Genomic DNA, 23,929 nt, shown 5'->3' on the forward strand with positions numbered 1-23,929 from the left:
TGGGCATCATTAAGGAGTGCGCAATAGAAGTCGGTGGTAACGCCGTTAGACAGAAAACCAGTAAGCTATCGCAGGAGACGAAAGATCTGATCAAGAAACGCCAATGTATGAAAGCCTCTAATCCTACAGCTAGAATAGAACTGGCAGAACTTTCTAAGTTAATCAACAAGCGTAAGACAGCGGACATCAGGAACTATAATATGGATAGAATTGAACAGGCTCTCAGGAACGGAGGAAGCCTAAAAACAGTGAAGAAGAAACTAGGAATAGGCAAGAATCAGATGTGTGCGTTAAGAGACAAAGCCGGCAATATCGTTACTAATATGGACGAGATAGTTCAAGTGGCTGAGGAGTTCTATAGAGATTTATACAGTACCAGTGGCACCCACGACGATAGTGGAAGAGAGAATAGCCTAGAGAAATTCGAAATCCCACAGGTAACGCCAGAAGAAGTAAAGAAAGCCTTAGGAGCTATGCAAAGGGGGAAGGCAGCTGGGGAGGATCAGGTAACAGCAGATTTGTTGAAGGATGGTGGTCAGATTGTTCTAGAGAAACTGGCCACCCTGTATACGCAATGCCTCATAATCTCGAGCGTACCGGAATCTTGGAAGAACGCTAACATAATCCTAATCCATAAGAAAGGGGACGCCAAAGACTTGAAAAATTATAGACCGATCAGCTTACTGTCCGTTGCCTACAAAGTATTTACTAAGGTAATCGCAAATAGAATCAGGAACACCTTAGACTTCTGTCAACCAAAGGACCAGGCAGGATTCCGTAAAGGCTACTCAACAATAGACCATATTCACACTATCAATCAAGTGATAGAGAAATGTGCAGAATATAACCAACCCTTATATATAGCTTTCATTGATTACGAGAAAGCGTTTGATTCAGTCGAAACCTCAGCAGTCATGGAGGCATTACGGAATCAGGGTGTAGATGAGCCATATGTAAATATACTGGAAGATATCTATAGCGGCTCCACAGCCACCGCAGTCCTCCACAAAGAAAGCAACAAAATCCCTATAAAGAAAGGCGTCAGACAGGGAGATACGATATCTCCAATGCTATTCACAGCATGTTTACAGGAGGTATTCAGAGGCCTGGAGTGGGAAGAATTGGGGATAAAAGTTGATGGAGAATACCTTAGCAACTTGCGATTCGCTGATGATATTGCCTTGCTTAGTAACTCAGGAGACCAATTGCAATGCATGCTCACTGACCTGGAGAGGCAAAGCAGAAGGGTGGGTCTGAAAATTAATCTGCAGAAAACTAAAGTACTGCTTAACAGTCTCGGAAGAGAACAACAGTTTACGATAGGTAGCGAAACACTGGAAGTGGTAAGGGAATACATCTACTTAGGGCAGGTAGTGACCACGGATCCGGATCATGAGACTGAAATAACCAGAAGAATAAGAATGGGTTGGGGTGCGTTTGGCAGGCATTCTCAAATCATGAACAGTAGGTTGCCACTATCCCTCAAAAGGAAAGTGTACAACAGCTGTGTGTTACCAGTACTCACATATGGGGCAGAAACCTGGAGGCTTACGAAAAGGGTTCTGCTGAAATTGAGAACGACGCAACGAGCTATGGAAAGAAGAATGATGGGTGTAACGTTAAGGGATAAGAAAAGAGCAGATTGGGTGAGGCAACAAACGCGGGTAAACGACATCTTAGTTGAAATCAAGAAAAAGAAATGGGCATGGGCCGGACATGTAATGAGGAGGGAAGATAACCGATGGTCACTAAGAGCTACGGACTGGATTCCAAGAGAAGGGAAGCGTAGCAGGGGGCGGCAGAAAGTTAGGTGGGCAGATGACATTAAGACGTTTGCAGGGACAACATGGCCACAATTAGTACATGACCGGGGTAGTTGGAGAAGTATGGGAGAGGCCTTTGCCCTGCAGTGGGCGTAACTAGGCTGATGATGATGATGACATTCGTCGCACTTGGCTTCAAGCGGTAGCGCCCTTTGACTTTAGGTCTCTCCTCGATCCATCGGAACGCATGCAGGCTAAACCTGTTTGATATTGTTATTCCGCTTTACATTTACATGGCGGATAATGACTTCGTCATAACCGCAACTTCGCCACACAGCAGTGTTTCTTTACAAATTAAGTTAGATTATAGATTATTTTCCCATCGGTTGTTAGCTTTATGTGTCTGCTTTCATTGTAAGAAATGCCTTATATTTTTATTACGTATTTTATTGATCTAAGCATGTCGGCCAAGGGACACTGATCATAGTTCTTGTACTGTCTGTATTTCATTCCATTTGTAATTGCTCATATGACAAACGAATAATGCAGGAAATCCAGCAACCAAAGTTTGCAAAGGTTCACATGCGCTCAGCACAATCAGTAGGTTGTGGTCACTGCAACGTGTTTCAGCTATTCGGTCAATCAAAACACGTTTTTACAGCGAAGCTTTATATGACTAGGGATCCATGTATTTTTTGTATGTGTTCGTCAACAACAAAAAAGACGAGCGCCGGCCGATCCCGGAGATTGCGCAATACCTGGTCGACCCGCGGCGGAGGGGAAGCAAGCTTCAAGCACTCCGTCCCTGATAATAACAATAAATAATAATTAATGAAAGAAATAAATCAAGATGCATTGTTTCAAGTCGATGGGTATACTGCAGTTGTTTGTGAACAGCACATGAACTGACTAGCAGGATGCGTTGCCGTGTACGCAAACAATAAAATGTATCTGGACCCAGTCAGCCTTGACTCGCATGAGGGCAATGCCACCGACTGGAGATGTCTGCGCCGTGCATTCGAAAGACGTAGCCGTGATACTCACTGTGCATATATCTGCACACACCCAAGGGCCCCATAACGTAAAATTATTCCAATATGTTTTTATTCCTATCTCCTCATGTCGAATTTGCGTAACCGCCGACGCAAGCATCGGGCGGTGACCGGCAGGGCTGTGTGAACAGACCAATCAAACGCTCTCCTCGTTCATAGGAGGTCACTTTTGTTTGCTTGAAAAACGAATAATAGTGCCTACACTGAGCGGCTTGTCTTATCTAATTGGATCACAAGAGGCGAGGAGCATGCCTAAGTGTAGAGGGATTCAATGGGGCCGAGCGACTGCGGTGAACATCGATAACCGGATGAAGAGGGTGGTGCCGGCGTCTGCGATTGGCCCGCTTTTCTTTACTTGGCTCGCGGTGGCTGGTTGAAACTCACGGCGGTATGAAATGGCAACTTAATGATGACGCTAAAACGGATACTCAGCAAAGAAAAATTGGCAGAACGAGGTTGTAAACCTGCCGAAAGTGCTCGAAAACGTTACGCGGCCACGCAAAAAAAGCTTTATTACACGCAAATAAACCCATGTTCTCCGGCAGGTGCCAGTAGCCAGCGCCTGAGCGATCGGCGGCACCCATCTTTCCTTCCGTTCGGAACGGGGCCGCCTGCAGCTGTTCAGATGAAAACTCATTTTTGTTCGGCATATTAATGCATCTTTAACGCGTACACGTCACTTTGACGTGGTGAGTTCTTGCGGTTTTGTGACGTCGCGTGAGAGGCAGGGGAAGTGGGTGCAGCCCGAAAACGTTTGACCAATAGCCGAGGGCTACTGGCAAAAAGATGTCGAATCAGAAATTTCTATTTTTTTTGTTCGGTCAAATCATGCATATCAGTGTGTACACGTCATATGAGATGGGGGAGCCATCGCGGTGTTCATGGCGTCGCAAGACAGACAGGTGAAGCGGGGGTGGTCCTGAAAAGTTTTTTACCAATCGCGGAGGGCTGATTGCTGAATTGGAATAGACGAAATTGGAATAGCTTTATATTATTGCGCCCCAAGTGTGATATCAAGAACCTCATGAACACGCACTTCGCATGCATTAGCTGTGATGACACTACCCATGTGATCATCCCCTTTCCCATTGCCCCGGTGTGGGGTAGCCAACGGGACGTTATTCTGGTTAACCTGCCTGCCTTCTGCTTTTCTCTTTCCTCCCTCCTCCCACGTGATCATCGTTGGAAACTTCAATGTGGACATTTCCAAACCAGAGGAGAAATGATTGACTCAGTTTGTGCTAGAAGAGTTTGTTTTGAAGTGCCACACTACTCCAAGTGACTCAAATGCTTAACAACGGTCGTGCAATGATTTCACTTTGGCCCAGATTGTGTCAAAGATTGTAATCGAACCAATCAGTGTATATCACAGAAATCACAAAGCTATCGTTACTGCAATTACAAAGTGATGAAAATAAATTCATGTACCCTTGTCTAATCCTGCGGGAAGTGCTACAGCTTCGCCGGTCACCCGCCTTCAAAGAGTGGAATGGCTACATGACTTTTTTTTTGTGTGTGTGTGCTTCCTGGCCGGGCCTATTCTCGGTTAGAGTTCTTAAAGTGTATTATTCGAGCATTCAATTAGTCTATGATGATGTCGAAGGGAGGGGCAGAAGAAGGCCGATGCATTTCGGAAAAGTGGCGGTGCTCTCTAGTCGAGGATTTTGTATAAATTCTAGCAGGCTCCTATAACCGTCGTTGTCGGCGGCAAAAGGGAGGCGATGTTCACGGGTACCAGCTTGTCTATCTTGCGTAAGGTGACAGAGACTGCCGAGTCTGCATCCAGATCCGGTAAACTAGCGATGCCGTGGTGATGCGCAGTGCTAAGCTATAATTTAACATGAGCCACTGCCATCGCCTCTACGAATGGCAGGCCATCGCCTAAACAAAATTATGCACGCAGTTACTGATATACTGACATATGTAAATGATAAGCTAGGGCTGCGATTTGAGCTCTTGAATTTATTGACATGTCTACAGACATCTAAAAACGCTCTCTGTGCCATTAAAATGAATAATTGCTCGAAATTTTAGGGCAATCTTGAGGGCGCACTCTGTTGTAACCAGGCGTCTTGAATAGTGGGAACAAACCAACAGTTGTTTCTCTATCTTTTCTGCAACACAAGGAAATCATTTCAGAATCTCGCTGATTTCGTTCAATATTGGCACTTCTTCAACAGAGATTCTCGAGACCATCAATGAAATCCCGACCACGCGGAATAGCACAGTAACGTCCACGGTGATCTTCGCATTGACGAAAAGGAGCAATCACTTTCTCGACAATGGTTACCGATGGAAAGAAAACACTGACTGCGGAAACCTGTGCTTAAGAATAACTATGAAAACCCGCTGCACAATAAAAAGAAAATGGCGAGTAGGCGGGCGCATCACCAATTGCCTCTCGCCTGTTAGGGTTGCCGCTCCAATAGCCCAGCAACGAGATCCAGGTGAGGACACGTGAGCTTCGGAGAACTAAGAGAATAAAACGACACGTGAGAAGAAAAGCTATTCGCGGGGATGTCCGCCACAAGACCTCTCTAACAAAGCACAGGGAGACGAGCGTCAGAGCTTTCGCCGCCAATGCCAACAATTTTGCACGCCGTGAGGCCTTGTGGGCAAAAAGTGAAGCTCGTTAGGCACTCTCACCGTTCCAGCGGCTTCGCGCTCAAAAAGACCAGCTGCTGCCGTTGCCTGCGGCCCTGTGTTTCCTGTAGACGTGAAGAACTGAATGACACACAGCGGCTCAACTTCGTCAGCAGCAGAATAATTTTTGGTAGATCCGCGCACATGTGGGGGGGGGGAGGGGCAGCCTGGGTCCGTCGGATGGTTGTAGTCAGCAAGATTCAATTTGTACGTGTATTCGCAAGGCGTTGGGCGGTGCCATAGAAACTTGAGCAAAGTTATCTCCCAGGAGAAGAAGGTGGGGAGAATGAGCAGCGTAGGCCCCAGAAATAACACTTACGGTGCTTTCCTTCATGCATTCTCGAACGAGACCAGTAATCACAAAATTGGGGATTGATGTCGTAACGAGGCGGCCGTAGAATACTCATGTGTGCGTTGTGGGAGATAAGTGCCACAAACCGTAAGAGAGGGCAAACTCAGTTGAATCTTGGAAAGCTCAAAGGTCGAAGGTTGCCCTAGGCTACGAGTAAAGCATGCCCGCCCGCAGTTTGGCGCCAAGACATCCCCGCAATCCGAATGCAAGGAACAAAATATTGGTACTCGTGGAATGCTGAAGGCGAAGTTTTTGCGCCTCTGCTCCGAGCTAACATATATAACATCACAATGATCAGTGCAGTCGTTGAGCGGCAGCCAGAAACGCAGCGGCAGCAACGAGAGGTCAGCTGGGTGGACGATATGGCCGAAACACACACAATGGATCAGAAAAACACAGCAATGAGAAAAGACGTACTACCCAGTTCACGCCGGGTCAGCTACTCTACCGCTGAGCCATGCCAGCGCATTTTCTTTAATATATGGGAGCAGAATATTCAGCAAAACAAGGAAAACAAAGCGCTACAGAAATTGAAGGTGACTGAAAACACATTCAAAAGTCTGGCAAGCTCGTGCAAGCGTCCCAATACAGGCGTCCAGCACGGCGCTCTTTCTTGTGCAGTGTATTCACTATACGAACGTAGACAGCAGATTCCCGAAAAAGCGACCAAGTGCTTCGTGGTGGTTAAGCATGTCTATAATAGATTCTAGAACGCCAAAGGGTATATTTAGGCCAACTACTACGAACACCTCACAGTGTCGAAGGCATCTTTAAAAGGCAGGAAAAGGATTGTGTATGGTTTAATATCTAAATCTTTTTAAGTGTTCTTTGGAGAATGTCCTAAAAGAACAAGGCATACCTGCAATATACAAAACAGGGATCAATACTTTCAGCATGAGAACACAAACGGCAGTTTGTCGTCCAAGGCGCGAGAGAGTCAATTTTTCTAACCAGGTTTGGACAGGAAGGGTTGATGAATGTAACCTAAAGCAAAAAGTTTTGATCACTGCAGGAATGATGGCTCGACGAACGTGCTAAAATATAACTAGGTAATAGTATTCCCAATAAGGCGCACGATAACGGAGAACAGGAAACAATGGGTGTGACTGCAGCAGACTTTTTTTGCGGGAGGCAGTAAAGATATAATTCATCCTAAGGCGAGCCTTTAGAAAGTGAAATCCTTCTGCAACCTGCTTCAAGAAACCCCAAGGAGTCGTCGGTGCATCTCTGATAGATGACGACACCACTATTTCGGGAAGATAATTGATTAATCGAAGTTGTAAAGTCTCTCTTACAGATGGACGGTTCGTATTACGAAAGGAACATAACCGGGAAACAAGTTGCCTAACAAAATGGCACATGACGGAATAAGCTTGCAACTTATGCCCCGAGCAGTTTAATACCTGCAGGAAATCGCAAGCTTCAGCTTGGCTAAATATGGACGGCTGCCGCCCCCGCCAATTGTCAAGTTTACGTTGTACTTCTGCAAGTTCCGCTTACCAGTGAGGGTTACTACTGCGATATTGAGAGAGAGGTACGCCTAAGTACTTGAAGTCTTGCCTCCACTGAATACCACCGAAGTGAGTTGGCGTCGTACACAATAGACCGAACCAAAACAATGAACTTGTCTCAAAGTTAACTAATGCACCAGAAGCTGAGCAAAACTATTGCGTTATGGCAAAGGCAGTCTGTACACTTTCCTTGTCAGCAGAGAAGGCTATGTCGTCTTTATAGGCAAGTACCCGGACCTCATTGGGTAATAATTTGAACCCGCTAGAGGTATGATCATTCAGCATTCAGCCGCAAAGCGGTTTCAAGTTCAAATGAAATAATAAAGGGGACAAGGGAAAATCTTTCCTTGCCGATGCCCTGAGGTAGATAGATTCATATATAAAACCAATAAATAATAGCGTTGTTGTGCCATTAGCATAAGAGATGGTGGTGCCTTTAAAGTTGCAGGAAGTTGAAGGATATGACCCCATATCCCTTTGCAACGTGGATTATAAAATATTTGCGAAGATATTAATTAGCTAGTGGCTTTGAATACATAATTCCATCACTGGTGGGAGGCCATCGAACATGTGGCATTAGAGGCTGAGCCACGCCTACGCTTGCTGGCATGCAGCGGAAAAACGCCCTATAGAAGCGTCCTAGCGTGCGAGGAGACAGGCGATGTGACATGCGCGCGGCGTAGCGTAGATACACGCACATTTTTATTGCAGTTGCATATTATAAAACCAGGTAGCACGCCATGTAGCTGATGCACAGGTAGCGAGCAGTACAAGGCAGTTATAGAAGATTTGAGGGAGAAAAAGAGAAAAAGTTTAAGATGTATACAAGAATGCTAGAAAGAAATATGTAATGCGTACCGGATAAAATCAAGGTGGCTAGGTGTCTATCTCAACGCCGCGTTTCAAAGAGGATGCCAATAAATCATAATCATAATAATAATCATCATCATTAGCATCGTATCGTGCCACTTCCCTTGCGATGTCAGATGCGTGTTAGCCGGCAACCATTTGCACAGGGCGTATTAGATAAAACATCCCATCAAGTTTCCATGCCATCTAGTGGCTCTTGCAGGCGAACTCTCTAATGTGGAAGGTACCACTATGTTAAAATAAAATCGCATTTCATTTACATTTGAAAGAACAAGCAGAATACTGCACCAAAAGTGTTTTCTTATAAAAACGCCAATTTAAAAATTGCAGAAAGCATATATCACCGCTTCTCCTGATAACCTTCATTACCCAAAAAGGCGCCGCCTTTACTTGCGCGGCAAATTATGATGCCTAGATAAGTGCATAAATGCACCCGTTGACGTGTTAACTTACTATATTGGGGTACATTGTAGAAGCGAAGGATTGAAACCGAGTAGAGGGAAGTAGTTTCTTGTCGGCAGAAATACTAATTGTTGAAATCCATTTTAGACATTAGTCCATAGAGTGTGCAACGAAATACCTTGGCTTTCAAGTTAACAGTTTCCTAAAAGCTGGTATCATAGACACCAGGGGCAACGTTTATTGGAATGGTAACGTATTCTTCACCGTATTTTGGGGACGAATATGCTGTTCCTGGAGTCAGTAATATCACACGCGCTAAGCAGTCATTGTTTTACTTCATGGCTTCGTACTTGCAACTGAAATTAGTGCCCGAAATCGATGGCCTAAAATATTGTGCATCCAAGAAAACTGGGAGAATCGGCAGATGGGAAGCTTAGTTGAATTGGATGCTCGTGGCAATGCTAAAGGTGGTTATGTTGAGTAGATTTAATGCTTCAAATGCTATGTAACGTTACGTAGATACGATGCTTACGTTACGGAAATAACACTTACGTGCCATGAATATGATAGAACGGTACTTACTGGTTTTCGCTACTTGGTAACAATGCATGATAAATGTCGGTTACCCGCCGTGGTTGCTCACTGGCTATGGTGTTGGGCTGCTGAGCACGAGGTCGGGGGATCGAATCTCGGCCGCGGCGGCCGCATTTCGATGGGGGCGAAATGCGAAAACACTCGTGTACTTAGATTTAGGTGCACGTTAAAGAACCCCAGGTGGTCGAAATTTCCGGAGTCATCCACTACGGCGTGCCTCATAATCAGAAAGTGGTTTTGGCACGTTAAACCCATAATTTAAAAAAAAAAATGTTGGTCATGATATATGTCTGGGGTCTAGAACTTATTACTTAGAATTTAGCTGGCTATCTTACTAAAGTGAATGCACGCGTGTATATCCATTTGTTGATTACACAAGCATGTTTTATATCTTCCGTGTCACGTCGCGCTTTATAAAAGCATTCGATTTCCTACAAATAAAACCGGTTGAAAGCTTGCGCTGGCGTCCGTCGTTTTCTACTCCTCGTTTCAAGTGTTGCCCAAATGACATTTATCATAAATATGACCTCATTTCTTCCACTGAATCAATGTGCGATAGTCAATTAGGTTGGCAGATTTATCTATTGAGCGACGTCAATGATTCACATTGCAGCATACCCATACCGGCTATGGCTTTTAGCACACTCTGAAAACCGAGGCGCTCTTAGTATCGTGACGTGACTGCAGGTAGAAAAGTCAAATTTGAAATACTCTATGTGAAATAAGAAATACAGCGCTTGAATGTGAACCTGTTCGCATAAAGTGTGTAGCAACAGGTAGACAACTGCATCTCAAAACCGAAAATTCGGTAAACGAGTTTTCTAGTCAATATCTTTCGTTTTAATGTAAATAACGGAGGTCTCGTTACCACTTAAAATGACGAAGGTCAGTCCTTTTCGTACAATAGAAGTAATCTTATGAAAACAAATTTCAAGTCAGACCTACCAACTTCTAAACATGGCTCTAAAATATCAGGAGTCCTGTCAAACGATACGAACATCATTTGCACCGTGTAAACATATTTCTCTACGTCAGTGCCTTCTCCTCACCCTTCTCCATGCTAACATTAGAAAGGTTCGTGTTTTTACGTCTCCAAGCCAGAGCTTTCAGAACAACATTTCGTCACCTGCGAAAAACTGATACTAATATACAATGGAAGAGGCAAGCACGGTACTTGACTCTAGGGCTCTAGCTAAATATCATGACAAACCCACCAACGTCATCGATTTCACTGCCTCCAGCATGGCGGGCCAGGTGTAGTACACTGTTGCCACTATCGGTCCACTAAGTGACCATGTTTGATTACAGTCTCGGAGATCGGGTTTGTTTCCCGGCAAACAAACATAGCAAGGTCAAAACGTGATTAAAAATTTTAGTTGTCTATTTGGGCGTTGTCATTTTGCGTGGTAATGATTTTTGCCTGTCGTCGCTTCTACTAGATAAAGAATCAGCTTTACCGTTCAGTCAATCTTCAGCGCAGTCTTTTTTCTTATGCAACTAGAAAACAAAACGCACCACCTAATCCTACGATATGTTTATAAACCGAAAGACGAGGTCGCCGGTTTCATTCGCGGCCCGAGAGGCAAAATTTGGGAGGGGCTAAACGCGCAAACACCCCTGGGGTGCGATTTTGTAGAAATGACTTTTTTCATGCCAATGCCTTCTCGCGTGACGTCACCGATTTTGGAAATTGTGTGTACGTAGGCACGACGTTTTCTTGGATCGTCCAATCAGAAGCTCCCTTCATTGGCCGGATGTTTCTTTCGTATTCTCTTCTCTTTTTCCGGGACTGTATAGCAAATTTGTTTTGTAAAACGGCACTTAATAAAAGCGGACTTCCATGCTGCGTAAAGCAAATTCATTTTGTTACAGTACAACGCAAAAGCTGCCGCAGTCCAAAGAAATGCAAACGCAAGTGCTCTATTTTTGAAGTCGTAGCCACATAGTAGTCGGATGTGCATCCAATCCATGCCGTTGAGCGCAAGCAAAATGGCAGCCTTTGTTTACCTGTGAACAGCTGACAGCCCCTAGCGTGTCTGTCTGAACAGCTGACAGCCCCTTGCGTGCCCGTAATTGCGGCCCCGCCCCCGTCAGATACTGATTGAGGTGAGTAATTATTGCTCGTGTAGTGCTTGCATTGTCGTGTGGTTTTCGCTGCATGTCTGACGTGTGATAATTTCTTCTTTAGGAAGAGCCAAGAAGAATTATCCGTAGCCCCCGAGGTGAAACTTTGCAACATAGTGGATCGAGAACTGTCAAGGCATTTTCCATAGGGCACCGCCATGACATAACGATAGCTTCCTTAAAGTTATCGCTGCATCGGTAATACTTCCTGCACTGATACGCTCCGAGAAAGAAGCTGCTACAACATTAAATGTGAGTAGTGACTTCACCTTTTTTTACATTAGTCGTATAAAAAGGCAGAAATAAGTCGTAGTGAGCACTTTATGCAGGCGCTTAGCTTAGACAGAATGTTTGCCTCTAAATTTCTTACTGTGCTGCGGGCCGGCTGAAATTCCCAATTTGACAAAGAGAAAATGGCAGCAAAAGGGCCGCGGGTGTCCAAAGAGCAGGCGGCTATTCTCGTGCAGTTCATCGAGCAGCACCCATACCTGGCGAGAGCTTCTACAGAGTTCTCGCCACGTATGACTGCTGCTCTAAAAAACGAACTGTGGGAGGAGGTGGCGGCGGTGCTTAACGCACAGGGGCCAGCCGTAAAGGCCACCAGCCGTTGGCGGAACCATTGGGCCAAGATGGCCCATAAAGCGAAAAAAGAAGCGGCCAGGGCCGCGAGCGAGAAGAGGTGAGCTTCTAATGATGCTGACAGTAACGTAGTTCCACGTTGTCGTTGTTGCCGTGTTTGCAGGGCTACTGGAGGTGGCAAAGTGGGTGGCGTGGACGGCCGCGTCCTCGACGTCCTTATGAGGACAGGAGGGGTCCTTGTTTCCCCCCCTGAGTACTTCCCCGATAGCGAGGTGCGTACATTGGATTTAAAAAAGTGTTGTTTGTGTGACCTGCTGTGACCTCACAAATTTTCAGCATTACATTGGAACACAATATTGCAAAATTTTTAAGCCCTTTTTTTTGTGCAAGTGACAATATAGGTTATGTACTCTGAGCAGCAACTTGTGTACATGATGCGCATTGCACACACTGCTCGCAATGTCTGAACACTACTCTGATTGCAGGACGAGGCAAGTTCAGAGGAAGCTGCAGGGCCCAGCGGTTCCCGCAGAAATCTACCAGCGACAACTGCTTTCGTGGTGTCGGGCCCTGCAGCTGTTGCTGGGCCAAGTGGCCTTACACGTAAGGCAGTGACCTAGCTTTTGTAGTAGCATTGTTGTTTGCAGTTGCTGTATGATCTTGCTATGAAGTAAAGTACGTCACTCTGCTGTTATTACCTTTGTGTCCAACATCCAGCTCTCATTCATGAAGGAGAAATGCAAGACTACAAATGACTTGATGTTGTAATAGAGATTCCTTGTGCTTCTTATGGGTTACTGCTACCAGCAACTTTCTGTGGCATCTTTTGCTCTAACTACCTGTTTTGTGTATCATTATTGTAGCTATGCAGCTATAATGACATTTCAAAGTGACTGGTTAGGACAATCAATCTGTGTAGGTCGGATAACAGTGAATGAGCAGTCTTTGCTTTTGCCTTGCATGAAGAGCCACCGGCTACGCCCCAGGTGCTGCGGCCTACGCCCCAGGTGCTGCAGCCTACCCCCCAGGTGCTGCGGCCTACCACCCAGGTGCCGCGGCCTACCACCCAGGTGCCGCAGCCAACCCCGCAGGTGCCGCAGCCAACCCCGCAGGTGCCGCAGCCAACCCCGCAGGTGCCGCAGCCAACCCCGCAGGTGCCGCAGCCAACCCCGCAGGTGCCACAGCCTACCCCCCAGGTGCCGCAGCCTACCCCTCGAGAGCCACGGGCACCCCGTAGACAGCCCAGGCAGCAGGAACTTGATGGTGCTGTGATGACGGCTACTGCCGCATACGTTCGCCAGAGCCAGTTGGAGGAAGCCAGAGTTCAAGAGGACACTCGCTTCCGCCAACAACTGCTGGAACAAAACCGGCAGGTATGTGCAAGGCCACAGATGTATATTTTTCTGCGTATGAAATTGATGAGCATATGACCTCTCTAAAAATTATATTAATCAGTGAACAAGCATAATGTATACGTGTAGTCCTGTGGTGATATCTTGTACACATTCGCGTGATATAACATGTGTAAATATCTACGCAATTATGTGGCAAAAAGAAAAAAGTGGCGTTGAATTCAAGGAAGCAGGTATAGCAATGTAACACTTCTTAATGGAATGCGACGGCACAAGTTTGATGGGCCAGAAAGATATTTCCAGTGTTTGAATATACAATGACAAGACAATAGCCTGCAAATGGGGATGAATGCAACACACAAAGGCCCTGTTACTGAGCTTCTGTAATTAAACTAATTACACATCTTTGCTAACAGCACCACGAGGCCCACCTGCAGAGCCTGCGGCAGCACCACGAGGCCCACATGGAGAGCCTGCGGCACCTCGGGGAGGAGGTGGCGGCAATGCGGGAAGTGGAGTCTCAGCGCCTCGAAGTGCAGCGGCAACGCCTCGAAGTGGCGCGTCGGTCGCACGAGACCAACGAGCGCCTGCTTCAGCTGCTGCTGGCTGCACTGGGGCATGGTGGCAGCCAAGCCCCTCCCCCCTCTCAGGCCCCACATAATTAAAGGTAGCATAGGCAAGGAATTTGTAACTTATCTTAAAATTTGCTGATGTATTAATGATATGAAGGGCAAATATTGCTAGTTTGCAAATAAATAATTGCTGAAGTCACCCTTTAATGCAACCATAAGTAGCATAGCCGTTGCAGCATGAATTTTTTCTTCAAGGTTTACTTCAGCCATAAGAGCGTGCACACCATCAGGCTCACCTGCAAAAGTGCCTGTAGGCCTGGTGTGTGTGGGCATTCCGACTGTGGCACTGCAATTTTGAGGTGCCTAGTTATTGTCATGTCAATTTAAGCACGACGCCACACTGCAAGTGTTCTACAATTTAATCCTTGTCATCGAATGGTGAAATTTTCAGGCCTTACTATAATGTCGAAAGCAACCTGTCAATATACACAGTAAAAAAGAAAAAAGTTATGAAAATTCCTTGCCTATGCTCCTTCTTTTCATTTGTAATGTTTATTTTTTGTTTGTTGCATATGCATATTTGTTTGTGTCACTACGTACTGAGCTGGAATGTCTCTTTTCTTGCACATCTGTCTCATTATCAAACAATTTGTTGTCATTCAGTAATCTTTCAGGTTGTGATACATTGTATTTTAGCCCTTGTGGTGCAATTTGTGTGTAATATTTATGCAGTTTGTCTTACTGAATATCATAATATGGTGCTATGGCTCTTTCACTTTGAGCACCACAACAGCATGTTCCTTTCACATGTAGTGATGTACCTATACATTTCGCTGTGATAAATATTCGGTTGGCATGTGATTTAAGCACCTGCTCATTTCTGTTGCTGGTGCAGTTTAAGCCAGTTGTTATTACTGTGTACTTGTGCAGTGTACAACAGTTTTCTTAAACGATGCATGCCGTTACCTGTGATATATTATGATGCAAGAACAATGTGATCCGATATTTATTCCAACATGTCTGTGATATGTTGCATAATGTCTCTACTACTGAGTACTCATGATTCTCACACTTCTTCAATGTAGAGACTGTCGCATGTGATGTGTACATAAACAAGTGTATGTTGAAGGCTGAAATACAGAAAGGTGCAGTTTTCCTCTAGTGCTTTTATTTACACATCGCAACCACATTTCTAGTGCTAGCTTGCACTGTACAAATATTACTGTTTAACATTGCTGAGTTCTGCTATATACAAGTGAGGTCACTTTGTTGAAATCTGTCAACTGCTCGTGCGTGCACACACTTCGCGGGAGCCACAGCGTTTGACATGTCGGATGACCAGTTGGACGGCATTTTCGTCACTCGAAAGGAACTTTGCCGTTGTTGCGAGACAAAATGGTGGAGGACCTAGAAGCTGCGCGTGCAACAGCACGTTCCATGGAGCGGAAGGTGTGACGTGCACTGTACATCTTGGCTTCTGTGAGCTTCTCTGTGCTAGTAGAAAGTGAGGAGACAGGCGCTTATGTCCATCAATGCGTAAGGGGATACGAGTAAGAATCAGGCTACATGCATCTAGATGACGACAGCAGCAACAAGCAAATTGTGGCAGACACTTTGAATATGCACTTATTTTTAGCTTGCTTTCAATCTCATGTGTCACCTCTAACGATACTGTTTTACTTACTATAAGTGCAGGCTTTACATAACCCTTCACTACACAACTTTTATGTACCCACCGTGGTTGCTCAGTGGCTATGGTGTTAGGCTGCTGAGCACGAGGGATTGAATCCCGGCCGCATTTCGAAAACACCCGTGTACTTAGATTTAGGTGCACGTCAAAGAACCCCAGGTGGTCGAAATTTCCGGAGCCCTCCACTACGGCGTGCCTCATAATCGGAAAGTGGTTTTGGCACGTAAAACCCCATAATTTAATTTTTTTAACAACTTTTACATTTCTCAACAAATCATGAATGCTTTGCATTACGCAGACATCAACTACAACTTAGCACGGGAAATGTATCTGCAATTTCACAGCATGAAATGCACAATGCAATTACTTAAAACTGTGTGCATGCACCTAACGATGCTGACGCTGCTGTTGACGTCGCAGCTGCCGCCGCACGCTCCTCAAATAACGCATGTGCTGCGCACGGGTTGTGCCAAACATGCCAATGACATTGTCGCGAACAGCCCGCCCTCTCAAGTAGTGCATTCTAGAGCCCGTGTTACGGGGCAGACTGTGTGGCGTGGGGTCGCCGTTATTGTCAAGCTCACTACTACTACTGCTGCTGCTGCTGTCGTCATCACTGTCATCGCCTGACTCGTCGCCTTCAGAAAGGCGAAGGTTGTGCAACACAGCACATGCCGCGACAATGTTGGCTGCACGTTCCGGCTCGTAGAGGAGGGTGCGATATCGCTGAAGACAGCGGAAACGGCTCTTTAAGAGCCCAATGCACCTCTCCACTACGGAACGCATGGCGGCATGTGCTGTGTTGTACTGCCCCTCGGCTGTGTGCACTGGAGGATGGCCAGGAACCGGGGTCAGGAGCCACGGCTCCAAGGGGTAGCCACTGTCACCTGCACAAAGATGGAAATAGTACATTGAGTACTCCGCTGACGAGAGGCAAGTTGTCAACTGAGGAAAGCTACAGCATCATTCAACAAAGGTAGACTTCAGGGTTGCAAGTCCCAAGTAAAAGCATGAGTTGAGCATGTCCATACCCGTCACAAACTCTTAACCAATTTACAAGTGTACGCGGTGCCTGCCACAAACAAGAAATCAACACTTGTTGGTGCTATCAATGACAGTAGTAGCAGTAATGTGTGTTCATTTCTTCTGCTTCTGGCAGTCACTGGGTGCAGAAAGCACTAATACGTGTTGCTTTCGTCAGCTCCTCGCAGACACATAATGTGCTTGTAACTTAACACTTCGAACATTGCCAATGGTGGCAGTCAATGTCTTAATTTTCTTTTTTTACTCCGGAATTACTGATGTTCTTGTGGTTTGGTTAAAAGTTTGGGTTGGAGCGGACACGGCGTTCTGCGCTGCTGAAGCGTGACTGCGCCAAAAAAAAATGTTTTTTTCTCACCGAGGAGGTATTCCCCGGCATTCACGATGCGCCCCGCTTGGAACCGCCGGCGCAACCATGTCGTCCGCCAGACAAAAGCGTCGTGGTCCGACCCCGGTCGCATAGGGTCCAAGGCCAAGATTTTCATGTCCGCGTCGCAGATCTGAGGTAAAACGTAAACCAGAGAAAGTGCCCGTTGGCAAGAGCAACGTAACTTTCAAAAAGGATCGCAGAAAACGTGAGTTTTACTTACGAACATGCAGTTGAGGGCGTAGTATCCCTTGCGGCACATGAACACAGCCTTGCGCTCACCCTTGGGTGCGATGATGGCTATGAGGCTGCCGTCTACGCATCCGATGACGCCGGGGATAACGCCGCGCCGAAGGAAACCCTCCTTCACGGCTGCCTTTTCCTCGGCTGTCTTTGGAAAATGGACCCACTTGTTGCGGGCCCCTGCGTTCACGACAGCCTCTGCCACACGTCGCACGCACTCGCTCACCGTCGACTGCGACACACGGATCGTCTCCTCGCTCCCAACGGACGCTTGGAAGCTCCCGGTAGCAAAGAAGCGCAGCGCACACAACACTTTCCGCTCCACCGACAGTCCCGTCGCTCGCTCAGCTTCTAGTTCCCCCGCCAGTTCCTCGCACAACAACCGCACCGTTCCCTTCGAGAGGCGAAAACGCCGTCGAAAATGGTCATCCGGCATGTCAAACGCGTCGTCTGGCTCTCCCTGTTCACGCCGGCGACGGCGAAGAGCCACGGCCATAGCGATCAGAGGGGCGGCCATTTTTTTCATGCCTTCGGAAACGACCCTGCCTCAGGCCGTTCCAAAAATCCGTGCCTTTTGCTCCGCATAATGAGTGCCTCAACGTCACGATGACGATTACAGTTTTTGCGGGTTCCTGACGTCGCGTGATTGACAGACAAAATGGGCGCGGCCCGGTCATTTTCGACCAATGGCTGCTCAGTGATGGCGGCAAAAGGCATGGAAAAAGTAATAGAATTGCTACAAAATCGCACCCCTGTACCATAAGTTGGGTGCACGTTTAAGGACCTCAGTTTGTCTAAATTAATGCGGAGTCCTGCTTTACGTCATGCCTCATAATCGGATCGTGATTATTTCTGTGTAAAACCCAAAATGGTATTTTGTTTATTTTTGGTTTACAAAGAAACAAAGAAAACAAAAAAGAAGGCTGTTATTTTAAAATATTCACTCCATCGTTAGTGAACTGAATAAACGGAATAAGCGCGTATATTTACGAGCACGTAAAACGACTTCATTGTAAAGGGCTTTTTCGTGTCTAGCGAATTTTTTATTTAGCCCTCCATAAAAATGCATTCAAAGAGTGCAGGTGACACTTTGAACGATTAGGAGGGGCTTGAAAAAAGAACTAAATGGCATCGCATATCCATAGCTACATTATGCACGGCTTAAAAGCCAGTCACGCATGTAATTAGTATATATAACAAATAAACTGGAAAATTTTCATTGAATGACCAGCAACATAGCATTTTTGTATCAATATATTTTTTTTATTTCTTCACTGATGCGTATATGCAAATTTTACTTAGTTAACTCACGACATCTGTGATAGTTCTGCATATGTCTCAACATTTCCGTTCAACTCTGAATGATGCTTACTTCCCATAGCCACTGTTTATTTTTAATTTGTTTCCGGTGTCTGAACACTTATTCGCTCATTGTACCAAGCGGCCTGTCCAGCCGACTTACTTGCAAAGCAGCTCAAGAGCTTCCTCACGAAATTTTAAGCTTTTTGTTAGTGCTTGCCTTATTCTTCATTTTTGCTTGTTTTTGTTCAGTGTATCCTGTTCTTTACGTATATTCATTTCATTTTTAAGCATTCCGGAAAGCCCTGCGACGAATGTTACCAACATATAAGGCCCGTATGGTCGGCAGCCGCGTCGTTCTTGTGTGACAACGTGTCTCACGCATTCTGTCAACAAAGCGAAGTAGAGGCCGACAGACGCGCGTTGCCCTTGACGTGTTATCTTCCAAGCATTTATCTGATTAAAAACAGCTGCGCTAAAGAGCGTACGACGCGCTTCTGGGTGACAACGCGTGTCACACACTATTTTCCTAGAAACAGAGGACAAGTGGGAGAAAAACGTTGCTTTGAATGCGTCAGACAGGTGTATGTGGCACATTTCACTGCGTTTTGGTATTCAGCTGATGTCATCGGTGACAGGGCCACGTTTGAATTAATTAGTGAGAGGAGTTGGCTCACGCTGGCTTGGGGCTGCTGACTTTCGTTTGATCGTCGTTCTTGCGGATATATAACAAAAAAAGGTGTCGTTTACAAGGCCTTCCCCTGTGGAGAACCCGCATTCTCGCAACGTTGAAAAATGTCACTCGCGTGTCTATCGCGCACGCATTATCAGCCGCAGGTAGCTCAAAGAAACTTTAGTAGAGGCTGACAGCACAAGTTGTTCCATCACGTGGTTTCCATGGACACCCAAAACAAACACTAGATTAATTCAGTGCAATAAACAATACGCTCAAAACTGAATTTTCTCTATTATTCCGACGAAATGTCTAATGGTAACATACCAAATTAACCACGAAGAATTGTTTATTTTATTGTCGCGCCAATATCGGACCAATCCTTTAGTTCGTTACAAATTTCGAACTCTTTTTTTTTTCGCATTTGGGCTGGTATGGCCTAGTAAAAGTTTTCGAAACACGCTAAGTTTAGTGCATGGCTTTTTCGCAATACGATGTAGGCCTTATTGATACTCGCCGTGGCTGCTTAGCGGCCATGGTGTTGCGCTTCTAAGCACTTGGTCGCGGGATTGTATCCCGGCCATGGCGGCCGCATTTCGATAGGGCTAAATGCGAAAACACCCGTGTACTTAAATTTAGGTGCACGTAAAACAACCCCAGGTGGTCCATATTTGCGGAGTCCCTCATAACGGCGCGCCTCATAATAAGATAGTGGTTTTCGCACGTAAAACCCCATAATTTTTTTTTTAACTTATGGACAAAAATGGCTAGGCCTCAGAGACCGCGTCAAAGTCAAGTATGTCATGGAATAGCTGGTGGCGACAGCACATCATGGTGACGTCACCACAGGTTTTTATCTTCTGCATTTTTCAAGTTTAACAAGCTTTTTTTAACGTCTTTGGCACTGTACACAGGTAATGTACTTATACCACTCGAGCTATTTCCTCCTCGGTGTTTCTTGAAATTGAGACGCGAAATGGCACGCAACACAGAAAGAAAGGTCTACAATCCACGTAAGTATTTTGGGTGCGTTTTAGCGGAGCTGTAAGAATACTTACGCCTACATATAAAGACTCTACACATGCACTTCTGGTGCAAGGTAACAATTGCGTAAAGAAAAAAACATCTGTCAGTGTGTTTTCTTGTAACTTGACGACGTGCGACAAGTCAAAGAGCATCCTTGGCGCTTTCCCTTGTTTTAAAAAAAAAAGAAAACTACCATGCTCTGAAATTCTGTAGCACTGCATACTTCACAGAAACATGGTAGAAAAGCAACGCATGTAGACATGCGCTCAGGGGCATTTGTTGTGCTGGTGTTGCTGCCAAACTCGTTTCGCTGTCGCAGGTGTCAGTGCTGGCGCCTCAGTCAGCGTGATTCCTTTTTCCTGAGCTGATTTCCTGTCTGGTTTCGACCTCTCTCTTCGTCGGTGGGATAAAAATGCGAAATTCGCTATTTTCTATGCTCGCGCTATTTACTGACACGGCAATTCGTAACCCCATCTTGTTTCTTTCTTTCTTTCTTTCGTTCTTTCTTTCTTTCTTTCTTTCTTTCTTTCTTTCTTTCTTTCTTTCTTTCTTTCTTTCTAGTTCTTCCTTTCTTTTTCTAGCCGAAATATTTCAGCAACTCCGAATTGTCTCCTTATTGACTCAAACAGAAGATGAAAAATGAGCCTTAAAAGAAGGATGCCTCAGTAACATCAGCATGCGCGAGGTACAGTGGTGCGTTTGATAGAACAAACCACTCGTGAGGCTGCCCCGGTCTCGCGATAATGAAACAAAAAGCACAAGCGACTTGGCATTACCCCATCAGCGGTGTGGATTGTGGCACTACCTCGGGCCGACGCCGTGCGAGCAATATGCTCTGTGTCGGAGTTTGCGTGCGCTGCCGGCTTGACAAGCAGGTTATGATTGTGTTGTTTCTTTTACATTTCTTTGACTCAAGCAGAAAGGTTTCGACTCTGGCGATTGGGCAAAACAATTGGACATCTTAGGTTAGTTTTGACGATGATGTTTGAGCTTAACATAAAGCTAGGTCTTTGCTTTTGTCTATTCAATCGGCATTTATTTTTATCGCATTCCTCCCGGAATGGAATAGGTTACGGTGGGTTAATTTCGATGGAAGCAAAAATCAATGTTGGTGTATTTACACTAAAGTGTAAGTTAAAAAATCCAAGGTAATCAAGATAATCTTGTCCAGCACGATTATACAGCTTCTTGTGCTTTATACAACCACTGTGTTTTTTCGGGGAGTTCAGCTTCACAGTATTGCTTTAGTGTTCTTTCTGAGCATGATGGGTACGTGCTTAACATGAATGTGTACGTGCTTAACATGAATGCAAGGTCAGTGTGCTCGTCTTTCAGTCATGCTCTTCTCAAGAGGTGTCTCTATGGAAAGATGGTAATTTTCTGAACCACATGGAGAAAGCATGACTTCCTTTTGACTCCGTGTAACTCTTTGCGTTGCCGAATGGCAACTTTCAAAAGCTCAGCGAATTTCTTGAATAATACAGTGACTTTCAATAGAATTAACAAATATTGAGCTAAATTATTCAATCTCGTTGAAAGCAAGAATATGGGCGTAAAGAAACATTTCATTTAAGTTAGTGCTACATCAAACGTCTTGAGAACACCTCCTACTGGATTAAAAAAAAAAAAAAAGCCCGCACGACTAAACGCTCAACAATTCAAATTTGTTTTAATATATTTTTTACTCGTCAAACGTACACCATTAGGAAGAATAAAAAAAGACTACATTTTCTTTACTCGAAGCTCAGAGCGTGACAGAGCCTGAATTGAAATCAGAACCAATGTTTCAGGTCGGAGTCGGCTCTCCTGAGGCAGCAATGGCCCTTCGGCCTTTTTACTTAATTATCCTAGAAAGACACAAATCTTGTGCTCCGAAGCTAGTAGCGATGAAGAAAATCTTTTGTATTCTCAACTGTACGTTCACACTTGGGAAACGGCGTGCGGGCGGAAAAGCCAAAGCGACCGGAAAATCTTTCCCGCGCATGTACAAGATGTTCACATTTGTTTCGCCACTGCAGCGGAAACCACTACCGCTTTCGCCCACATCCATCTAGTTTGCGTACGTTTGTCCGTGTGGTGGCGCTGTTCATAACACCATTTCAAGACGTACGTTCATTAATTGACCCATCATTTTCTAAAAGCTATAATTTCGCGCAACTGCGAGTGTCGTTCTTAACTTTCGTCTATCGTGGAAGATAAACCAGACATAGTTTCGATAGCTTTAGCTAGTTGCTTTTCCTAAAAATAGACAATCAACAACGGAAAATGTTAAATTTTACGACCGGGCGTTCACATGTTAGTGCAGCTTCCGGTGAAGCGGAACTGTTTTCCGCTTCGCCGTGGCGAAAAAATCCGTCCGAAACCGATTTTTCCGCCGCCTGGTTATCCCCCCTTATTTCCGCCTAGGCGGGCGGATTTTGTCAAGTTTTTTCCGCTTCCGCCTGCTCCCACATCAAGTGTGAACGTAGCCTAGGGAAGAGAAAAGTAGAAGGCAGGGAGGTTAACTAGAATAACGTCCGGTTAGCTACCCTACACCGGGGGAATGGGAAAAGGGAGAACAAAGATCACAGGGAGAGAGAGGAATGAAGGAAAGAAGGAAATTGCGGCGAGTTCGCTGACGCGTGTGGTCTTACAGAAATTGCATTAAAAGTCACAGATGGTCGCCCAACCCCTCGTCCTTAAGAAACACAAAAGCGCCTTCACCGCGTTATGGGCCGACGGGCGATGGGGGCGGTGTTCCAGCAGCACTTGCACAGAAAGTGGCCGATTGCCCAGTTTTTGAAAAGTTTTGGCAAGTTCTTGTCTCTCAGGGGTGTATCGTGGACAATGGCACAGCAGGTGGTCGATGTTTTCTTCCGTGCCACAGACCTCGCATGCTCCGCTGTCAGTCACTCCAAATAATGTAGAGTAATTAATGTAGCCTAAGTGACTGCAAAATCAATAAAGGTTGCATCAAAAAAGCAGCAAACTTAATTTTAAGCTGAAAAAGTTTGTATGCCTAATTGCTGTCATCACAATGCTCTCTTGAAGTTGCGATAATGACAAATCAGTTTCGCGGAAGTTCGCAAGGCGGTGGAAGGCTCATGAAATGGAAAAAATTCCGTCCACTTGATTGTAGCTCGAAGCTACAAAAGAAACCAATACATTTGTCTCAAAAAGAAAGCTTCATTGTTGAGAAAAAAAACTCATCCGCATCCGAGATTCGAACCCGGCACCAACGGCTTAGCTGGGTGGTCGTTCTACTGTAGAGAGGGCTTGCGATAGTAAACATAAAGAAATGCGCTGAATTTCCAATACGCCACTGCGCAGGACAAACTATGTAAAGCCCAATATTGCGAAAATGCCCTTCCAGTGCATCTCACTAATCTTGATGCGAGTGGAAAGCGAGTGTTCTAGCCATACTTTCAAAACTTTATATTAAAAAGCGGCAAAACTTGTTTACTTGTATATATTTAGTTCAGAGCAGAACACGCTTGAAATGTAATATGTGATGCCAAAAATTCTTCCAATATTAAAAGCAGGCCGGGAAAAATTAATCTACTTGATGCAGCGTGCGGTAGTTTTTTCCTGAAGAGAGAAACATTTAATCTTCGGGAGCACTACAGCCTTAAAACGACGGATGTATCACGCGAAACGCTCATGGCTGAAGTTTTGAGTTAAGATAGATTAGGCGGTAAACTATGCGTTTGAGAGATTTAATTTTGTGTCCATCATAAATCTTTTTCTGGGTGCATAGGATGCCATACAGCAATGTATACGTAGTGCTAGTTGCGCCT

At 45.4% G+C, this 23,929-nt stretch overlaps 2 protein-coding genes across 4 annotated transcripts; one reads left to right on the forward strand and one right to left on the reverse strand.

Moving 5' to 3' along the window:
- Positions 1-10,809: 10,809 nt before the first annotated feature.
- LOC140213721 (uncharacterized) lies at positions 10,810-14,970 on the forward strand. 3 transcript variants are annotated; one of them, XM_072284981.1, is made up of 6 exons: positions 10,810-11,293; positions 11,376-11,563; positions 12,054-12,162; positions 12,376-12,493; positions 12,857-13,263; positions 13,659-14,970. In XM_072284981.1, coding segments are annotated over exons 2-6 (885 nt in total). In that variant the 5' UTR covers positions 10,810-11,293; positions 11,376-11,561; the 3' UTR covers positions 13,908-14,970. The 3 variants fall into 3 exon arrangements, with proteins under 3 accessions (XP_072141082.1, XP_072141081.1, XP_072141080.1); XM_072284980.1 differs by having other exon boundaries at positions 10,810-11,563; XM_072284979.1 differs by lacking the exons at positions 10,810-11,293; positions 11,376-11,563 and adding an exon at positions 11,608-11,990.
- On the reverse strand, positions 14,966-17,906 carry LOC140213720 (putative nuclease HARBI1). The gene is made up of 3 exons (XM_072284978.1): positions 17,136-17,906; positions 16,904-17,045; positions 14,966-16,391 (listed from the first exon to the last, which is right to left on the reverse strand). Exons 1-3 carry the CDS (start codon positions 17,679-17,681, stop codon positions 15,892-15,894), a joined length of 1,188 nt encoding a protein of 395 aa, XP_072141079.1. The 5' UTR covers positions 17,682-17,906; the 3' UTR covers positions 14,966-15,891.
- Positions 17,907-23,929: the final 6,023 nt, after the last annotated feature.

Source organism: Dermacentor andersoni, chromosome 10 (assembly GCF_023375885.2).
Source record: "Dermacentor andersoni chromosome 10, qqDerAnde1_hic_scaffold, whole genome shotgun sequence".
NCBI lineage: Eukaryota > Metazoa > Arthropoda > Arachnida > Ixodida > Ixodidae > Dermacentor > Dermacentor andersoni.